The sequence below is a fragment of the Cinclus cinclus genome, chromosome 3 (assembly GCF_963662255.1).
Source record: "Cinclus cinclus chromosome 3, bCinCin1.1, whole genome shotgun sequence".
NCBI classification, from domain to species: domain Eukaryota; kingdom Metazoa; phylum Chordata; class Aves; order Passeriformes; family Cinclidae; genus Cinclus; species Cinclus cinclus.
Genome location: NC_085048.1, coordinates 61,084,251 through 61,100,003, shown reverse-complemented (window position 1 = coordinate 61,100,003; position 15,753 = coordinate 61,084,251). Strand labels below are relative to the sequence as shown.

The 15,753-nt window shown below is 41.0% G+C and overlaps 1 protein-coding gene across 10 annotated transcripts in view; it reads right to left on the bottom strand.

Annotated features, from left to right (window-relative positions):
* HIVEP2 (HIVEP zinc finger 2) overlaps positions 1–15,753 on the bottom strand; it is a 135,121-nt gene that overhangs the window by 9,378 nt on the left and 109,990 nt on the right. For 9 of the 10 annotated variants that reach the window (XM_062490076.1, XM_062490083.1, XM_062490075.1 and 6 more), the window contains 4 exons: positions 9,304–14,926; positions 8,386–8,540; positions 3,166–3,341; positions 433–534 (listed from right to left, as the gene is read on the bottom strand). In XM_062490076.1, coding sequence (XP_062346060.1) covers positions 433–534; positions 3,166–3,341; positions 8,386–8,540; positions 9,304–14,715 — 5,845 coding nt within the window. In that variant the 5' untranslated portion in view covers positions 14,716–14,926. Of the gene's footprint in view, positions 1–432; positions 535–3,165; positions 3,342–8,385; positions 8,541–9,303; positions 15,478–15,753 lie in introns of those variants that run through there. The other variant, XM_062490085.1, reaches the window with a different exon arrangement.

Here is a 15,753-nt window from a genome sequence, read left to right as displayed (position 1 = left end):
CATAAAGCCATTCCTCATTGATGAAAGCCATATTTTTTTTAAATAGTACCTTAAAACTCTGTGCTTGAAAGGAAATATGAAAGCAAATTCATCCTACAACCACCTTGCAACTTCACTAAATGTTGACATCTCTCACATCTTAAGTGGAAAGATTGGGAACCCCATATGAGACAGATCACAACAGGCCATACTTTCATTTCTAGCGCCTCTTCATGTAAAAAAGTATAACCCGGACAACTAGATAGGATTTATTTTTTTACTTCCTGTTTATTAAAAAGTTAACTTTCAATTAAAAATGTTCCAAATGCTTGTAATATATTTTCCCATGCCCATCACTGTGCTGAAGTGCAATGAATCTTTTGCAGACTCCATACTTTCCATACTTGAGTTGGCATGAGGCCATTCCAACTAAATTAAATCATTTTGACATACCTGCTTCTTCAGTTTCAGCATCATCTACAGATGTCATTGATACTCCAAGCTCCAAGCATTTTTTCATGTGTGCTTTAGACTTCATATGTTTTGTCAGATTTCCTATGGATTAGAGATTAATGTAATTAAAGGACAACAACCAAGTTCACTCTTCAAGAAAGGTTTTGGTGTTTCTTAACTCCACTACACTGCAGATAATAGATTTTAGCTTTAAAAAACACCACAACAGACAGGGCTGACTCATCAAGACCACTGGCCTCAAAACCTGCTTTAATTAGAGTGGATTCTTGTATCTTTAGAAAATGAAAAATTCAAATAAACTCAAGGCCTGAGAGGTACATAGGCATCTCTCCAATTTTCCACGTGATATTTAGGCACCCCTAAAAAACTCAATTCTGGGTGTTATCTGTTCCTGGACTCTCTGTTCATGATATGTACAGACTGCCCAGACATCAAAATAAGTCCTCAGCACAGCAGCCATTCAGAACTCGTTCTCCTATTTACACAGTGGCACTTTCAAGGTAATGGCTCTCCCTTATACTTTGCACATGTTTTCCAAATGCTCTGTGTATTTGAAGCGTTTGGAAGCAAAAGTACCCCACAAAAAAAAAAAAAAGACAGTTATGGGAGATTTCTCTATGCAAATTTACCATCTAGCTGTGTTCTCTGAACTGAGAGGAGCTGTGCTTACAGCACCCACCTGGGACGTGGGAAATTCAGGTTCAGCTCCCAGGTTTGGAGTATGGATCTAGACCAGACACAGCAGAGATTTGAAAGCAAATCTCCCATTCCCCTGAGGGAGCAATCTAACACTAGACTATTGACTTTCTGGAGTGCTTGTCTTGGTCTGCTTTTTCACAGATAAAATATTTGGGTTGAGATTGGCCCCAAGAGACATTTCATGACAAAGAATCTCGAGCACAAAGCACAAGCAAGAGAATACCTCTCTAATCTATTTGCCACTTCAGTCTCATTTGCAACACCCAAAAGGGAAAGCATGGCACAAACAAACCCAACTCACTACCAAGACATGGTGTTTCTTATCTCAGGGAAAGTCCTCTGGAAATGCATTTATGCTGCTTGCAGGACCCCAGCCAGCATCTCCAGATGGTGTTGTGGCACATGCCCTCTTGGGGCAGGAACAGTGAACCCCTCTGTTGCATAGTGCACGTGTGCTTAGAAATTCACAAGCCAGGCTCTTCTCCTCTGACTTTCAGCTCCAGCTAGTTAAATAATTCCCTTCTCAGTAGGAGTTTCTTCTGCCTGTGCACTGCATGAAAAGTCTGACTTGGCCATTGCTGCTTCTGGATGGCTAAATGCTCAGAAAAACTGAAAACCCAAGCACCTCTGAAAGTTTTTCCCCCTACTGTTCTCAGCAAAATAGCAACAACAGTTATGAGGCTGACAACTGCTTATAACCAGTTATACATCAGTTAAACACTTCTTGTACTTCGAAGGCTAACCTAGTCTCTTGCTACTCATTCCCTTTTTGTGCTATAGCAAACCACCTCCTCCATGCTTCTTCTTCTTTGTCAGAAATGCCAGACTCAGTAAGCAATGTCTCTTTATTTTTCCATGCCATCTCTTGCTCCCGGAATGTCCTCTCTGAACACAGCTGTAAACCTACAACACTGCCATGTACTTCAAGCCCATCCTCAAGACCTATTCCTCCAGCAATGTCAAATGTAAGCAATGATATGAGAACAGCTCACCAAATGGTCTACTGGGACTACAAACAAGCAGCTCCTTGTCTTTGTCTCTACATGCACATGAAAGTTCTCAAACTAGGTTGATGGGTCTACTACCCCTCATCTGCTATTCCCATCTTTGTCACAGGAAGAAGTGCTGGAATCATGGAAACTATTACAATTCTCAATCCTCAAAACAGTCATGAAGCTGCACTGGGATCTTGGGAGAAATTTCCTTCAGCCTCCTTTCTCCCTCTATGAGTTAAGCTGCACTGGGACCAGAATCCATTTCTTTTGTCTGCCAAAGGAAGACAAAAAACTGAAAATGTAAGACTAAGACTAAAACTAAGAAACTGACACTATAAGGCTCATTTAGGCTGTGCTACAAAGAAATGATACCAAGGAAAGGATTTTTCCTTTCAAGGAGATAGTTGCATCACAAATCTGAATTCCAAAGAATATCATTATCTGTGGCCTCAGGGTGACAAATGGAAGCTTTTTTCTGTGCTGATAAATACATGTGAACAGAAGCTATCAGATCTCTATTCATAATTAATGCCACAGTGGATGGAGTGGCCCATCTGGGAGACATACATTATTTATAAACTTGAAACTGACCCACTGTAAAGCCTGTGAAGGCATGTATTCCTCAGCAGCTGATGCTCTGCTTCTACATTATGTCCTAAGAAGTGTGGTGTCCTGGTAGCATTCAAGTGTTACTGCAATTAAAATTTGCACCATGTAACAATGTTGATAGAGTATTATTTTTCAGGGTGGTTCTTATGCTACTACATTTTCTCTGAAGACAGAAGGACCAGCCAAGAGCCTGTAGGTGTCTTAATGAAGCTATCCAAGGAGTCTCAGAGTCTTATAAAATCCCTGGATCAATTAAACAGAAGAGAACAAATTCTCTTATCCAGCCCTGTATACATAAACACAATTTTATTCTGAAGAAAATACTCCCCTTGACTGCAATGGGTTATTGGATCCCAGAGAGCAAAATAGCTCCAGAAGTGGCAAGAGTTCAGCAAAAAGGGTCAAGTACCTTTAGTTTTGAAGGCAAAATTGCACAACTTGCATACATAAGGCCGGACATCAGTGTGAGTGCGGATATGTTTTTTGAGCATGCTTGGCTTTTTACAGCGAATGCCACATTCTTCACAAATGTACTTTCCTCGGCCACGACCTCTGACATAGACATAATCCTCATTTGATTTATACCTGTTGAAAGAGAGCAAGTATTTAAGTTATACAGAGTCTAGGTCTCATACATGTACAAACATCACTTCTAAGCATCTGATCCTCATCATCAAAGCAAACTCACAGAAGTCCAAAGGAACTACTGAATTTTCAGTCTGGAACCCATAATGTATTTGGCTTTCAGAGAATGTACTGGTCCCAATGTACTTAAACAATATGAGACCAACAGGTTTCACCAACAGGTTGCAGGAGGAGAGCAATATAAACACCTTGTCAGAAAACCAATGAGCAGCCATTCCTATAGACACAACTCCAAATATAAGCCTGCAGGTTGGATTTATTTCAGCCCACTGTAGTCTTGTGCAGCACAGACACACAGCTCTCTGAAAAGAGCGCTGTTTTGCAGCACGGTTCATTTAACTATTTTAGTGCATTTATCCCTTGGGATCAGATAAATCACATCCTGGTAATGCCTGTTTCTTCTCATTAAGCATAAAGGGAACATGGATGACGAACAAGGATGTATGCATTCACATTACAGATTCCTGACATTCCCAAAGATAAATTGCTCCCTAAAGAGACACCGAGTTGAGCTGATTCAGGTATGTGACGCTTTAGACATAAAATGGTAAATGTCAAACATTTGAAGAAATAGTTTGAAGAAAGCTATTACTGAAACTTTTCTTAGCACAAACACAAGATTTTATGCTGTTTTTGCTGATCATATGGAGTGTTGTTAGAAAATAAATAAGATATGAAAATCTTTGCAAAGCTATACATTGCCTTTACTGTCATGTTGAATTGTTAATACTGAAATCTAAAAGAGTCTAGGGAATCTACTCAGGCTGTTCTGAGGTTTGAAGACTACTGGGCATTCCCCTGGGGAAGAATTCCATCTTCATTCACCCAAAGTAAAATCCAGGAAATGTAAGAACTGTGAAATATTTTTTCTGCCCTCTGTCCTCTATTGCCCTCTTCCTAAGCAGCACAAAGTACTTTCAGTCATTCTGTGGATGCACAGCCCACAATATATCATTGGTACTGACATTCAGTACTTTAAATAAAAAAGGGACTGTGTGAAAGATTCTGTTAATGTGATGATAACTCTACAAGAAAAAAGTGGCAATTTTTGAGTTGTAGAGGTGGAACATTTTTCAAGTGTGCTGCTCTTAGATGAACACTTTCCCATATGTTTAGCTATATCATCGGCAATATAAATTCTGAAGTTAATATCTTAGAAAAACATAAACCAGTGTCCTGTTCTCAAGCCCATCTTCTTATCTTTTAAACACATCAGCTCCTCTTTCAAATGTGGATGCCTAAATTCAGGTTTTTTCATCTAATTTCAAGCAAAGTTGTACCTCTCCCATTTCCTTCATTGTCCCTGGCAGCATGGGCAAAACAGTCATAGTCTAATGTAATTTAACATTTAGTCATCTCTCTAGCAGGTTTTCTGTACAACATTTTTGGAGTCTTGGTTGTCTGGCTGCCCCATTTCCCAGGTTCTCCTTCATTTGCACGTGCCAATGACTGCTAGCCATCTCTCTATCCACTGCTTCATCAGCTACCTCCAAGCTTTCTCCCACAGACAAAACAAAAATTAAAGCCCATTATTATTTGAAATACTGCTATTTTATCTTCTCTTCATCTCTCCTTACAGTCTGATTTTGCTGGGATGGAGCCTATTCATACCACCCCTGATTGATACTGGTAAGATAAATGCTGTGCTATTACATGTGCTTTTCTGTTGCTCCATCTCTGCTCTTCTTCTGCTTGACCTCATTCCACTGGCTTCTGTCACCTGTCAGATCCCATTGGACACAAAGACAATGATAAAACATGTGTCTCTTCATCATTCATATAGATGGTTTTTGGCCACAACTGACCTTGACTCCTTAAGTATGCTTCATCATAACAATGACTGTAAGAGAAATGACACACACAAACTTGACATTTAAAGAAGGGCTAGTGCAAAAACTAAGACCAGAAGTCTGAGTCTGTGGTGATTACCTTTTAGACCTCAGGAATATTAGATCTTACTGCTAACATGTGCCTCTCTCAAAGCTTTGAGTAATTTCCCCCTTCTTACTACATAACATCCATGTAAGGACTTTGGCCATTGCCTCTCTGAATTTGACTAGGATGGAGCTCTTGAGTTAAAAAGCATTAACAAGTCTCAGAGTCCTGCAATTTCTATCCAAAATGTTATTTTATTTGGATTTTTCAATTAGAGTCTATTACTGGTAGATATGAAAGTACAAACATAAGCAAACTGTGAATTCTTGCTGTCAGCTGATAATGTCTTTAAGGTAGGTGTCAGATGAGCAGGCATACTTGTCCTGTCCTTTCTTTGCACACCATTAGTAACTAATTCTACTGCAGCAAGGACTGAACTTCAAATTACTGCTTTTCTTTGAGAAATACGGCTTCATATCCCATCAGTCACATCTGCAGTCACAGATGATGGAAAGCAGATCTTGTGATTCAGATAATTTCACTCGAATCAAGCCACCTGCAGTGGTATAATAATGCAGTGGTTAGTTTCTTCCTTCCCAACTCCCTGCTACAATGGTTACAAAATGGTCTTGATGAAATTTCTGCAGCGAGGTGGTGATCTGCTGTGAAATCTGGCTGACAGTTGGACCCAATGATCTTAGAGGTAACAACTCTGTGATTCTATGATCTACCTTTTGCCTCAATTCTGATTTTGCTTCTTCAGCTTCTCACTCATCCCCAGCCCAAGCTATCTGCTTTTTGCCCAGCTGCCATATGAATGCTCCACCCCACTGGCACAAGGCAGCTGCAGAGCTGCACTTCCCTGCCAGGTGGACAGGCTTTCCCACAAACCAAAAGCAGACAGCCACAGATCTTGCTCAGCTAGCTGCCTTCTTTAGACCTATGAAACAAAAGCAATCACAAAGCCTAAGGAAACCCATTCCCCATGAAAACCGAAAACCAAAACCAAAATATCCTGCTGAAACAAGACATGACCATCCATGCTTGTCTGTCCAGGAGAGAAAATGTGACACGAAGACAACAGACATTTGCTATATTGCTCATTGCACTGTGTGCTGAGAGAGATGAAGATGTGCTTGAAGACAGAAGAACAAAATAGCTCAACAAACAGCCAAGAAGAAGCAAGCATAGAAACCCACCCATGTCAAACTCGCTTTAAGAAGTCATAGACAATAACTTGAAAAGAAGGAAAAATTCAGTAACCAGGAAGAAAGCAGTGCAAGACATGACAATAATATCTATTACATCAGTTTAAAAAATAGCCAAATGAACGTCTAGAATGGAAAGAACAAATCTATTCTTCCACAAATAATTCTTGTAAAATGTACCATAAAGTTATGATGTGTGAGTGAAGAGTGGACCTACTGACACTGCATCACGTCATTTGCTGCAGTTTTGAAGTTTATGTTTCTATTGAGGAAGTCCCAAACTATTGCACAGAATATTTGCTCTCCCCACTCCAGAAATTAATGTGCACATCAAGGTTTCTTATGTTTTGTTTTACTCAAAGGGTATCTAAACATAGCCAAGTATTACCAGGAGACATTTCTAGGTGAAGTGTGAATTATATGATTTTACTCAAATAGTTCCATAAACCTTATTGGTGTACAGGAAAACTTAAGGTAGTGCAAGTAACACACAAAATTTCTTGAAGTATTAGATAGTAGGAGTTTTTTATAGAGTGATCAGCTACAGCTCACACTCATCTGAATCCTGCTTTAAGTTGCTTTTCTTAACACACTTTTACACTTCTAACCTCTTATCATGCAGCTTACATCAAGGCAGACTATCTTCAGCTGGGTCATCCAAATTCATAATGGTACAAAGTGGGAAGCAGGCAAATTTTGTATTTCAAAGTGGGTGTGAATTGAGGCAACAGCTCTTTAAATTTATTGTAAACTTGGGCTACCACTGAATTTGGGTCACTCTTGTAAAGCCAGTCTTAGGTACTAGGACAAAGCATAACTACAGAGAACAGTCAGGACAAGGGTGCCTGGGCCAGCACACCAATAAAAATCTCCAAAATAGCCTTTTCAGGCAAGATACAGGCTATACTCTAGTGTTGCAAGCTACAGAGAAATGGCAACAGTAATCTGATGGAGATTATACAATTTTAGACAAAAACACAATGTCAGTGAAGGAAAATTGAGATTTTTAAAGGCTACAAACTGACAGAAGGAAAAGGATGAATGAATTTCTCACATCTCACTCCTGACCTATCTAGTTACCCTAATAAAACAGTACTGTGGGAGCATCTGAATTTGGTAAAACAGAAAAACACATCTTGTTTAGCCACCTGACTACACACTACTAAAAAGTGGCAAACTAATTTCATTGTGTCAGAATTCTGTAAAAGAAACTAAACAGTATCTTCCACTTTAGAGTATACTGCAGAGACAAACAAGTGTCTATTTAATTTTCCTTTCTTAACAAGTTTCTTAAGCCTCAAAACAATGTTAATTGGCTTTCCCCTCTTTGTTGCTTCTGTTATCACTTGAGTTATAGATTGCCACAGTAAAATTAAACATTATTTTATAAACCATACATGGCAGATCTATGGAATAGATTTCATTGGCATCTAACATTTTATCTCCAAAATCCATCCTCAGTAAATAATACAATATTACAAAAATAAGACTAAGCACGCCTGGTCTACCCGTTCATCTAAGTGGAATACACAGTGCCTAAAAAATGGAAGCACATCCTCATGGAAGTCATTAAATACAAAGAAATGGCATAGAAAATATCAAAATGTCAACAGTTCATCCACTTCCTTATGACTTAAGGAATTAAAGCAGTAATTTTGAATGAGTGCTCTCACACAGATGGAAAACAATTGTTTTAAAAGCAAAGTAGAGCCCAAACTGAGTATACAGGTACCCTGCAGTGCGTTTTAAGACTGACAAATACGCAAAAAAGAAAATACTTGGGAGCTAGAAGACATGGCAAGAATACAGGAGACTGTTCACATTCTACTTCATTCACATTCATTTTCAAATGTCTTTAAAGTGACAGGCTGAGCTTGAAATTTCCAGTTATATTTTCTTACCCTCCTTCAAAGATTTTAATTCGTATCGGCTCAGTTTGTTTGGATGTAATGTCTTTATCTCCATGAATGTCTCCTTTTACTCTTTCTTTTATAATATTCCCCACTACTTTCTTTTCAAGCTTGCTGCCAAACAAGAAGAATGGCTCGTGTTTCATCTGTAGAACAAAGTCAAGGAAGGGTGTTACTTCTGGAGCATACAATAAACGCACACTTCATTTCAAATACTTTTAACATACCAGGTCAAAGCCAAACTCTCATTTTGGTGCAACTCTATACGATAAATTAATCTGCCCCATTTAATTTGACAGAGAATAACGGAGGAGGCAACATGGACAAATTTTTATGACAGTCTTGACAGAAAAGACAATACTGTATCTTTCCTTAGGAAAAAAAAATCATGGAAAATAGATACGGAAAAGCCTCAGAAGTTAATTTATTGCCATTACAGAATTTTCCCTGGAACCATTAGCAAATGCTTAATCCATGAGGAAGAGTCAATATGTAAAAGACATTAAATGGATCTGAAGATCTGTACCCAATTTTATCTTAATCTTTTCTTACAAACACACATGGATGTTTGTGTCTGACACTGTTTAAATTGGGAAAAACAAAGGGCAAAATAAAAGGAGATAATGTATCAGGTTCTGGCACACATGAAGGGAGGGCTTTAAAAGCCTCACTTTTTGCATCTGATTTTGAAAATGGAGACAGAGACAGAGACAGCAGAAGTAGCAGAGCTTGCAGAAGTATAAACTGAGGCTCAAAAGTTGTCTTGGGAAGATGTCAGTGGCTGATTTCCCAGTGGGGATTTTTTTTTTTTTGTAAAAAATATAAATCATTAACTTGCATTTTATAGTTTACTATAAATTTCTAACATAAACATATATGAATTTAATTTTATTAAAATTTCTTATTTACCTGAGCAAACTGCTTCCATGCACTTGATGATGTCAGTTTACCAGCTCCAGGTCTGTGCATAGCAGCCAGGGTGTAGATTTCCGTGGTGTTTTTTTGCTTGGACCTTAAAAGCGCTAAAGTGGTCTTTGTACTTAGCCCAGATGGGTTTGGGTTACATGAACTTATACACCATGAAGCATAAACAGAAGCTTTGAGGGTTAGTTGTTGAGTGTAATTGGGTTTGGTATAGTTTAAGAAACACCAGCTCACAGTAGTCGTAGTACGCAGACTTGGGAACTGAAGGATCTGTTGAAAATCTGCTACATCTGTCAGGAGAATGGTTGAGGCTGTGACTTTCCCAACAGTATTAGATGACACCTGGACTAACATTCCAAGAGGTAATTTTTGATGTTTCAGTTGGTCTTCTGCCTGAATTTCTCCTGGTGGCAATGAAGACCTCTGTGGACTCATGCTCATATCTGAGGCTGTTTCATCCACATCCAACTCCTCTGGTGAGTCTCTTCCTTCAGATAGGCCACTGGACTTCTGTCCCGGTGATGCAGAATCAAAACTGGAGAGTTTCTCTCTGCTCAGTGGGAATGCATCAGCTCCTGCCATGCTGACAGGTGGGAAATCTTGAGATGTTGAGGATGACAGCGATGAAGAGGATGACATGGATGGCAGACTTTCTTTTGGCTCAGTAGCACAGCTCTGCCTTACTAGTTGAGGCTTCTGCATTCTTGGAAAATCTTTCTTTATATCTGAGTTAGTCAACTCAACTGCACTTAGTTCCTCAACTATCTGCCCATACATTTTTTCTTCTTTGACTCGTTTCTGCTGCTTGGTCTCCATGAAGAGCTCCAAGCTGCTGGCAGGGGAAAGCATTCGTTTGCTTCCTCCCAAGGTAGAAGCCATGTCAGAAGTCGAAGGCAAACACAAGGGAATTGGTGGCTCCAGTCCAAGTGGAAGTGTCTGTGGCACTTTCCACAAAGGGTATTTTTCTAGTCCTCCATGATGACCCAACATCTGAGCTATGTTAAATCCAATTCCTTGCATGGTTGCATTAGTTGCCAATGTTCTTTGAGAAACTGTCTCATCAACTTTACAAATCACAATTGCAGGACTGTTACTCTGTCCAAGGATCTGGGAAATGCTTGTGTACATGACACTACCATAAGATGGCACATGGGTTTGAATCCTGACGGGAACAACTGTTCCTGGCAAAGACTGTACAGATCCATCACTTGGGGAGTCAAAATCTGTCTGAAGATGCTGCTCAGAGGAGGTATCTGTTGGTTTAATGCTATGGTCTGACTGGTACTTAGCAAGAGTATTTTTTGAATATGGCCCAGATGTTCCTGAGTAATGCTGGTATGCTTGCTCTTTAGCATGCACATAATCAGCTGCCTTCTTTCCAATAAGCTCAGGTGCATGTTCCAGGTGATAACTTGGAGGTACGTCTATTTGGAAAGCCTGTTTGACGTAAGATTTTTGCAGCTGTTGTACAAATTGATGCTGGAAGTGCAGAGGTTCTGTGCAGGACTGCCACAAGATAGGCTGCTGAGACGGTGGTAAGTGAACCATGCAGACAGCTGGATAGGGAAACTGAAACAAGGTGCTATGAATAGGGGGAAATGGGACTTTTTCCTGATGTGCAAATAGCTGCTGCTGCTCTGATGGATGTTTGCTAGGAATATAAGGTGCTTGTTGGATTAAGGGAGTCCTTAACATTTCCGGGCTGTCTGCAACAAGAGCCTGTTGCTGGGCAAGGTGGGATGAGCTATTACTAAGCTGAGCACAAGAGCCAATAGCCTGTTTTCCAGAGTCATCTACCTGAATGGGCTGAAGTACAGAGGAAGGAGAGTGATGCCAGACAAGCTGGGAAGAGCGAAGACCAACCTGTGAATGTTCCATCTGCTCCTGCTTTATACTTTGCTCTGTGCTCTGATCAGTCTGAGAAATCTCTGGAAAACCACTGAAGGAAGCCTGGCGAACCAAGAAGCATTTCTTCCTTTCTCGGGATGGAGACAATGCCACAGTAGGTGTTCCAGCTGAAGAGGCATGAGACAGGTTCCCATAATCAAAGGATTTGCTTCGGATCTCTGGGATTTCAGCAGCATGAGGACAGGGCATCTGTTCAGATGAGCAGCGTCTCATTTCCCTCTGATGGTGATGCCCAGGGACGGAAAGTGAGTAAGCACCTGCTGGAACTGTTAAAAACTCAGACTGTTTTCCAAATTCATCTTGTTTGGAAGGTGTGATGAACTTCATATTCTCTTCTCTTTCAAAGGACATTGAAAAACTTGAACTGTGGGACAAATTACTTTCTTGGCTAGGGCTGCGAGAGAGACTTGTACCTGTAGACTCAAAGCTGGATTCCCCAGAGGAGTGCTCCATGTCAGCCAGTCTTAAACGCTTCTTTTTGGGTGGTAGCTTTTCAGCTGGAAGTTGAGAAAGGGTTTCACTTCTCTGGGGCCACTGGAATTCTTCAGTGGGTCTCTCCTGCTCTTTACTCTGCACTTCTTTATCTTTTTCAGGCTTATCTGGCTCCTCTGTGACACGAATTTCAGGTACCTGTATGTTGTGCTGGCGAACCAACCTGGGCTGCATATGACACGGCTGAGGCTGCTGGGATGGGGATGGCTTACCAGTGTCAGCACTTTCCATTTGTGGAGCTCGGTCTGGGCTCATCGGGGACTCACAAATCTCACTCTCGCATGTTTCAGATGGTGAATACATCTTTTCCTGCTGGCATGCAATATGTTCTGTAGATTCAGACCTTTCAAATGAGTTTGGCCTGCTCAACGAGTTTGTGTGCTGAATGACAGAGATGACATTTCCAGGGGGCTTTCTAACCAGTGATTCTACAGCCTTTTCTTGCTCTGCAGTAAGGGATGAGTCTTCCAAAGAAGCTGCTGGACTTCCAGACTGCAAGTAAGGCCTGCACATTTCAAAACGCTCCACATGGCAATGGGGAGCGTTCTCTAGGCCTTGGAGGGCAAACGCACTTCTTGGCACTTCCTGAATTTGGGATTTGGGATCGAAGTCCAAAGGCTGAATTCCCCCTGGGGTGCCAGTTGTACTGCTGCAAATCATAGGACTGTCTTCCTCATCTCCAACACTCTCCTCTTTCCTGCGCTTTCTATTTTCAAAAGTTGTTCCAAGCATGGATGGCACTGGCTGAGATTGTCCAAGTGCATCAATAAAAAACTCTCCCCCTTTGTTCATCCCACCTAAGGATGGTGAGTCCCTGTAGTTCTGCTTCTGAGCTTCAAATTCTTCCCACTTCCTGTAGTGCTTTCCACTGGCATCATAGTCATAAAAGGTCTTGTCTCCTTTCTTCTCTTTTAAGGATGGTCCTTTGTCACATGCTGTCTGTCTGCTGGAAGCAATAATGATATTTTTCCCTGGTCTTCCATGATAGTCTGAATCCGAATGTCCCTCCTGTACAGATGGCAGTTCAAAGGCAGCCTGCCTTCTCAGCATTCTTTGGTGGGATATTCCCACTGTCCCGGGATAAAATACATCATCAGAGCCAGTAATTTTCTCATCAAATGAATGGCTTCCTCTCAGAGACGGGGGAATACTTAGGCTGTTTGCAGAAGAGGTTGGCATGGAGTTACTCCTAATAAGAGGAGAGGAATCTACTGGGGGCTCTAGAAGGACAGGCACATCACCCTGCTGACTGACTTGGTACAAGCTGGATTCACTTTTGATGGATGACGTGGTCTGGGATTGTCTACATTCTGTATTGCTGCCTGGATAAACCTGTGTAGACTTAATAGTGCTCAAATTACTGGAGTCAATGAATTCCTCTTTATTTGGAGTCAGGTGAGAAATATGTTCCTCAAGCATCTTGATATCTAATCTGTTATTTAAAAGAGGTGATGGGTCTGTTCTGCCCTTTCTACCCATTAAACTGTGTTCCTGATTTGCTGTGGCTACAGTTAGTGCTGTCCTTTGATTAATCCTATAGAACTTCCCAAAAATTATTTCTTCGTAAGACTTTGCATTTGTATTTGGTGGGCTAATTTGCTGCTCGGCGCTTTCTGAGCGGGAGAAATAGCCAGAGTCAGTGCTTCCCTTACTGTGTGGGCTCAGGAGGTTTAATGACTGCTCAGAATCTTGTCCTTTTTTCTCTGACAGTCTTAGTGCAAGTCGCTGTTTAACTGTATGAGAGTCATCAGACTTGGTACTTAAGGATGGGGTTTGCAACATATCAGAGCTAATATATGGTGAACTCTCACTGGGTAACTGAATCCCACTTTTAGGGATAATCAAAATGGGGACTTTCATCGGTCCCATCAAGGACTCTTCCATGGAGGAGTGAAAACCACTCCTGCTAGCAATGTCCAGTGGGAGCTGCGAGACGGGGCTCAGTTTGTCAGACCCTTCCATTAGGAGTGAGGTCTCTTCATCAGTGTCTGTGCTCTGCTCTCCATCTGAATGTATTTCAGCTTCCACATCAATGTAACTGGCATCCAGGTCCAATTTAGAGACTGCTGACTCTGTGAAAGGTACCAACCCTGCCTTAATTGCATGGGCATGTGACTTCCTGTGTTTGTAAAGGTTGCTTTTTGTCTTGAAGGAGAAACCACAAGGGACACAAGGGTATGGTCGCTCACCAGTATGAGACCTAATATGCTTTTTAAGTACACTAGGTTTGGCACAGGCCCGATTACAGTAAGGACAAATGTACTTGCCAGGCTTTTTGGGTTTGTGCTCTTTTTTGTGAGCATCTTCTGATTGTTCTAAAGATTTCTGTGAATATTGGCTGTATGCAGGGTTCAAACTTGAAATCTTCTTCCTGGAGAAACCTCCACTATGGCTATGCATATGAAAAGGAAACAAGTCCTCTGAGGCAACTGATTGCAAGTGGCTAGGAAACTGCCATGGAGGGCCTTCCAAGCTCTGATGTGGCTTTATGTTTTGCAAGAAGCTTTGTGGCAATGAATGCTGTGGAAAGGAAAGTGAATGTTGACATGAGTAAGGGCTTGGACGATGCTGTGGATATTGCTTCTCTGTGACTTGCTGTGCAGCTTCATTTGACGATACCAGTTTCCCAGAACTAAAAAGTTGTGCTGATGCTGTGTTTCCTACTTGCTCGTGATCTATTTGTGGTTGCCGCTGTACTTCTTGACTGCCGAAAGTGCTCATCTTAATAACAGCTGGATGCTCTTGCCTCCATCTACTTGGTACTTTAGCAGTTTCTCCAGACCTTGAGGTAGCTTTTTGCCCTATAGCCGTTTCCCCAGTGTCCATTTTGTTACACAAGGTCTTAAGTGCTAGTTCACTTGAAAGCTGTGCAGACACATGGAGTGTGCCCAAAGCTGTGCTTTTTAAAGTTTTGTTGCTCCCATTTTTCCAGGGCTGTTGCAAGTTCACAGACTTTTCTTTCTCTTTGGAACTTTCCACGCAGTAGTCTATAGGCATTAGATTTGTGTCTGTACACTAATGAGAGTATTACACAGTTCTGTTCATGGCATGAACTTTCCTAAACAGTTTACTATACATTTGCAAAGGTTTCTTATAGCATTTGGACATGTTCCATTGTTATTAAATACTGGGACACAGAATAATCCAGAGATACTTGTGATCTCCTAGAGGAAAGTTCTTTTCATCTTTTCCATGGTGACACAGCTATCTGTAAAGAAATATAAAACAAAAAAAAAAACAAACAAACCCGCACACAGCAGTTAGTACAGCCATACTAAACAACACCAGTGCAGTCACTTGCACTTCTGTTTAGCCTTACATGTAAATTACTGACAGACTTCAGCAAAGGTAATTCATTTCATAAAACTCCCTTCTGTGAGAAGACACAGTAAAGAATGGCCCCAGAGACTGCACACAAGCATAGTCACTACCAAATAGCAGCTCTAGGAATAGAAAATAGAGACCTTCACTTTCCAAATTAAACAGTTTTGTAAGGCTTTCAGGGGACATTTTAAAGGCTTGATCACAAAAAGTCCACCACATACTTTCAAAGCTCTTCCAGCAAATCACTGCTGAAAACAGAAGCCTAACTCTGTGAATGGGAATTACCTTATCCAGTATTACTCACCTACAGTTCAGACATGCACCTGGCCTTCCTCTCAAGTCAAAGTAGGTTGAACAGAGAAGAAATCTTCCCATATCATGACAGGTGCTCCTGACACTGAGGTTGTCTATGCACATGGCCCTCCACTATGGAGGTGCTTGTTTCTCACAGTCACCTTGGGGTATATATCGAATATTGCTAAAAAAATTGCTGAAGTGAGGTACTTCTTACCTTAGATCATCTAACTGGTTTTATAAGAAGGTGTTGTTCACCATTCTAAACTACTTTTAAACAGTCAAAAAAGAGACATCAAAGAGGCAGTTCAAACATAGCACTACTGGTACCTTTCCCCAACTCCATCCTCAAATCGCTACGTTAAATTCTAGTGGGAATGTCTTGCTAGATGTAAAGGATATATTAGAGACTGTGTT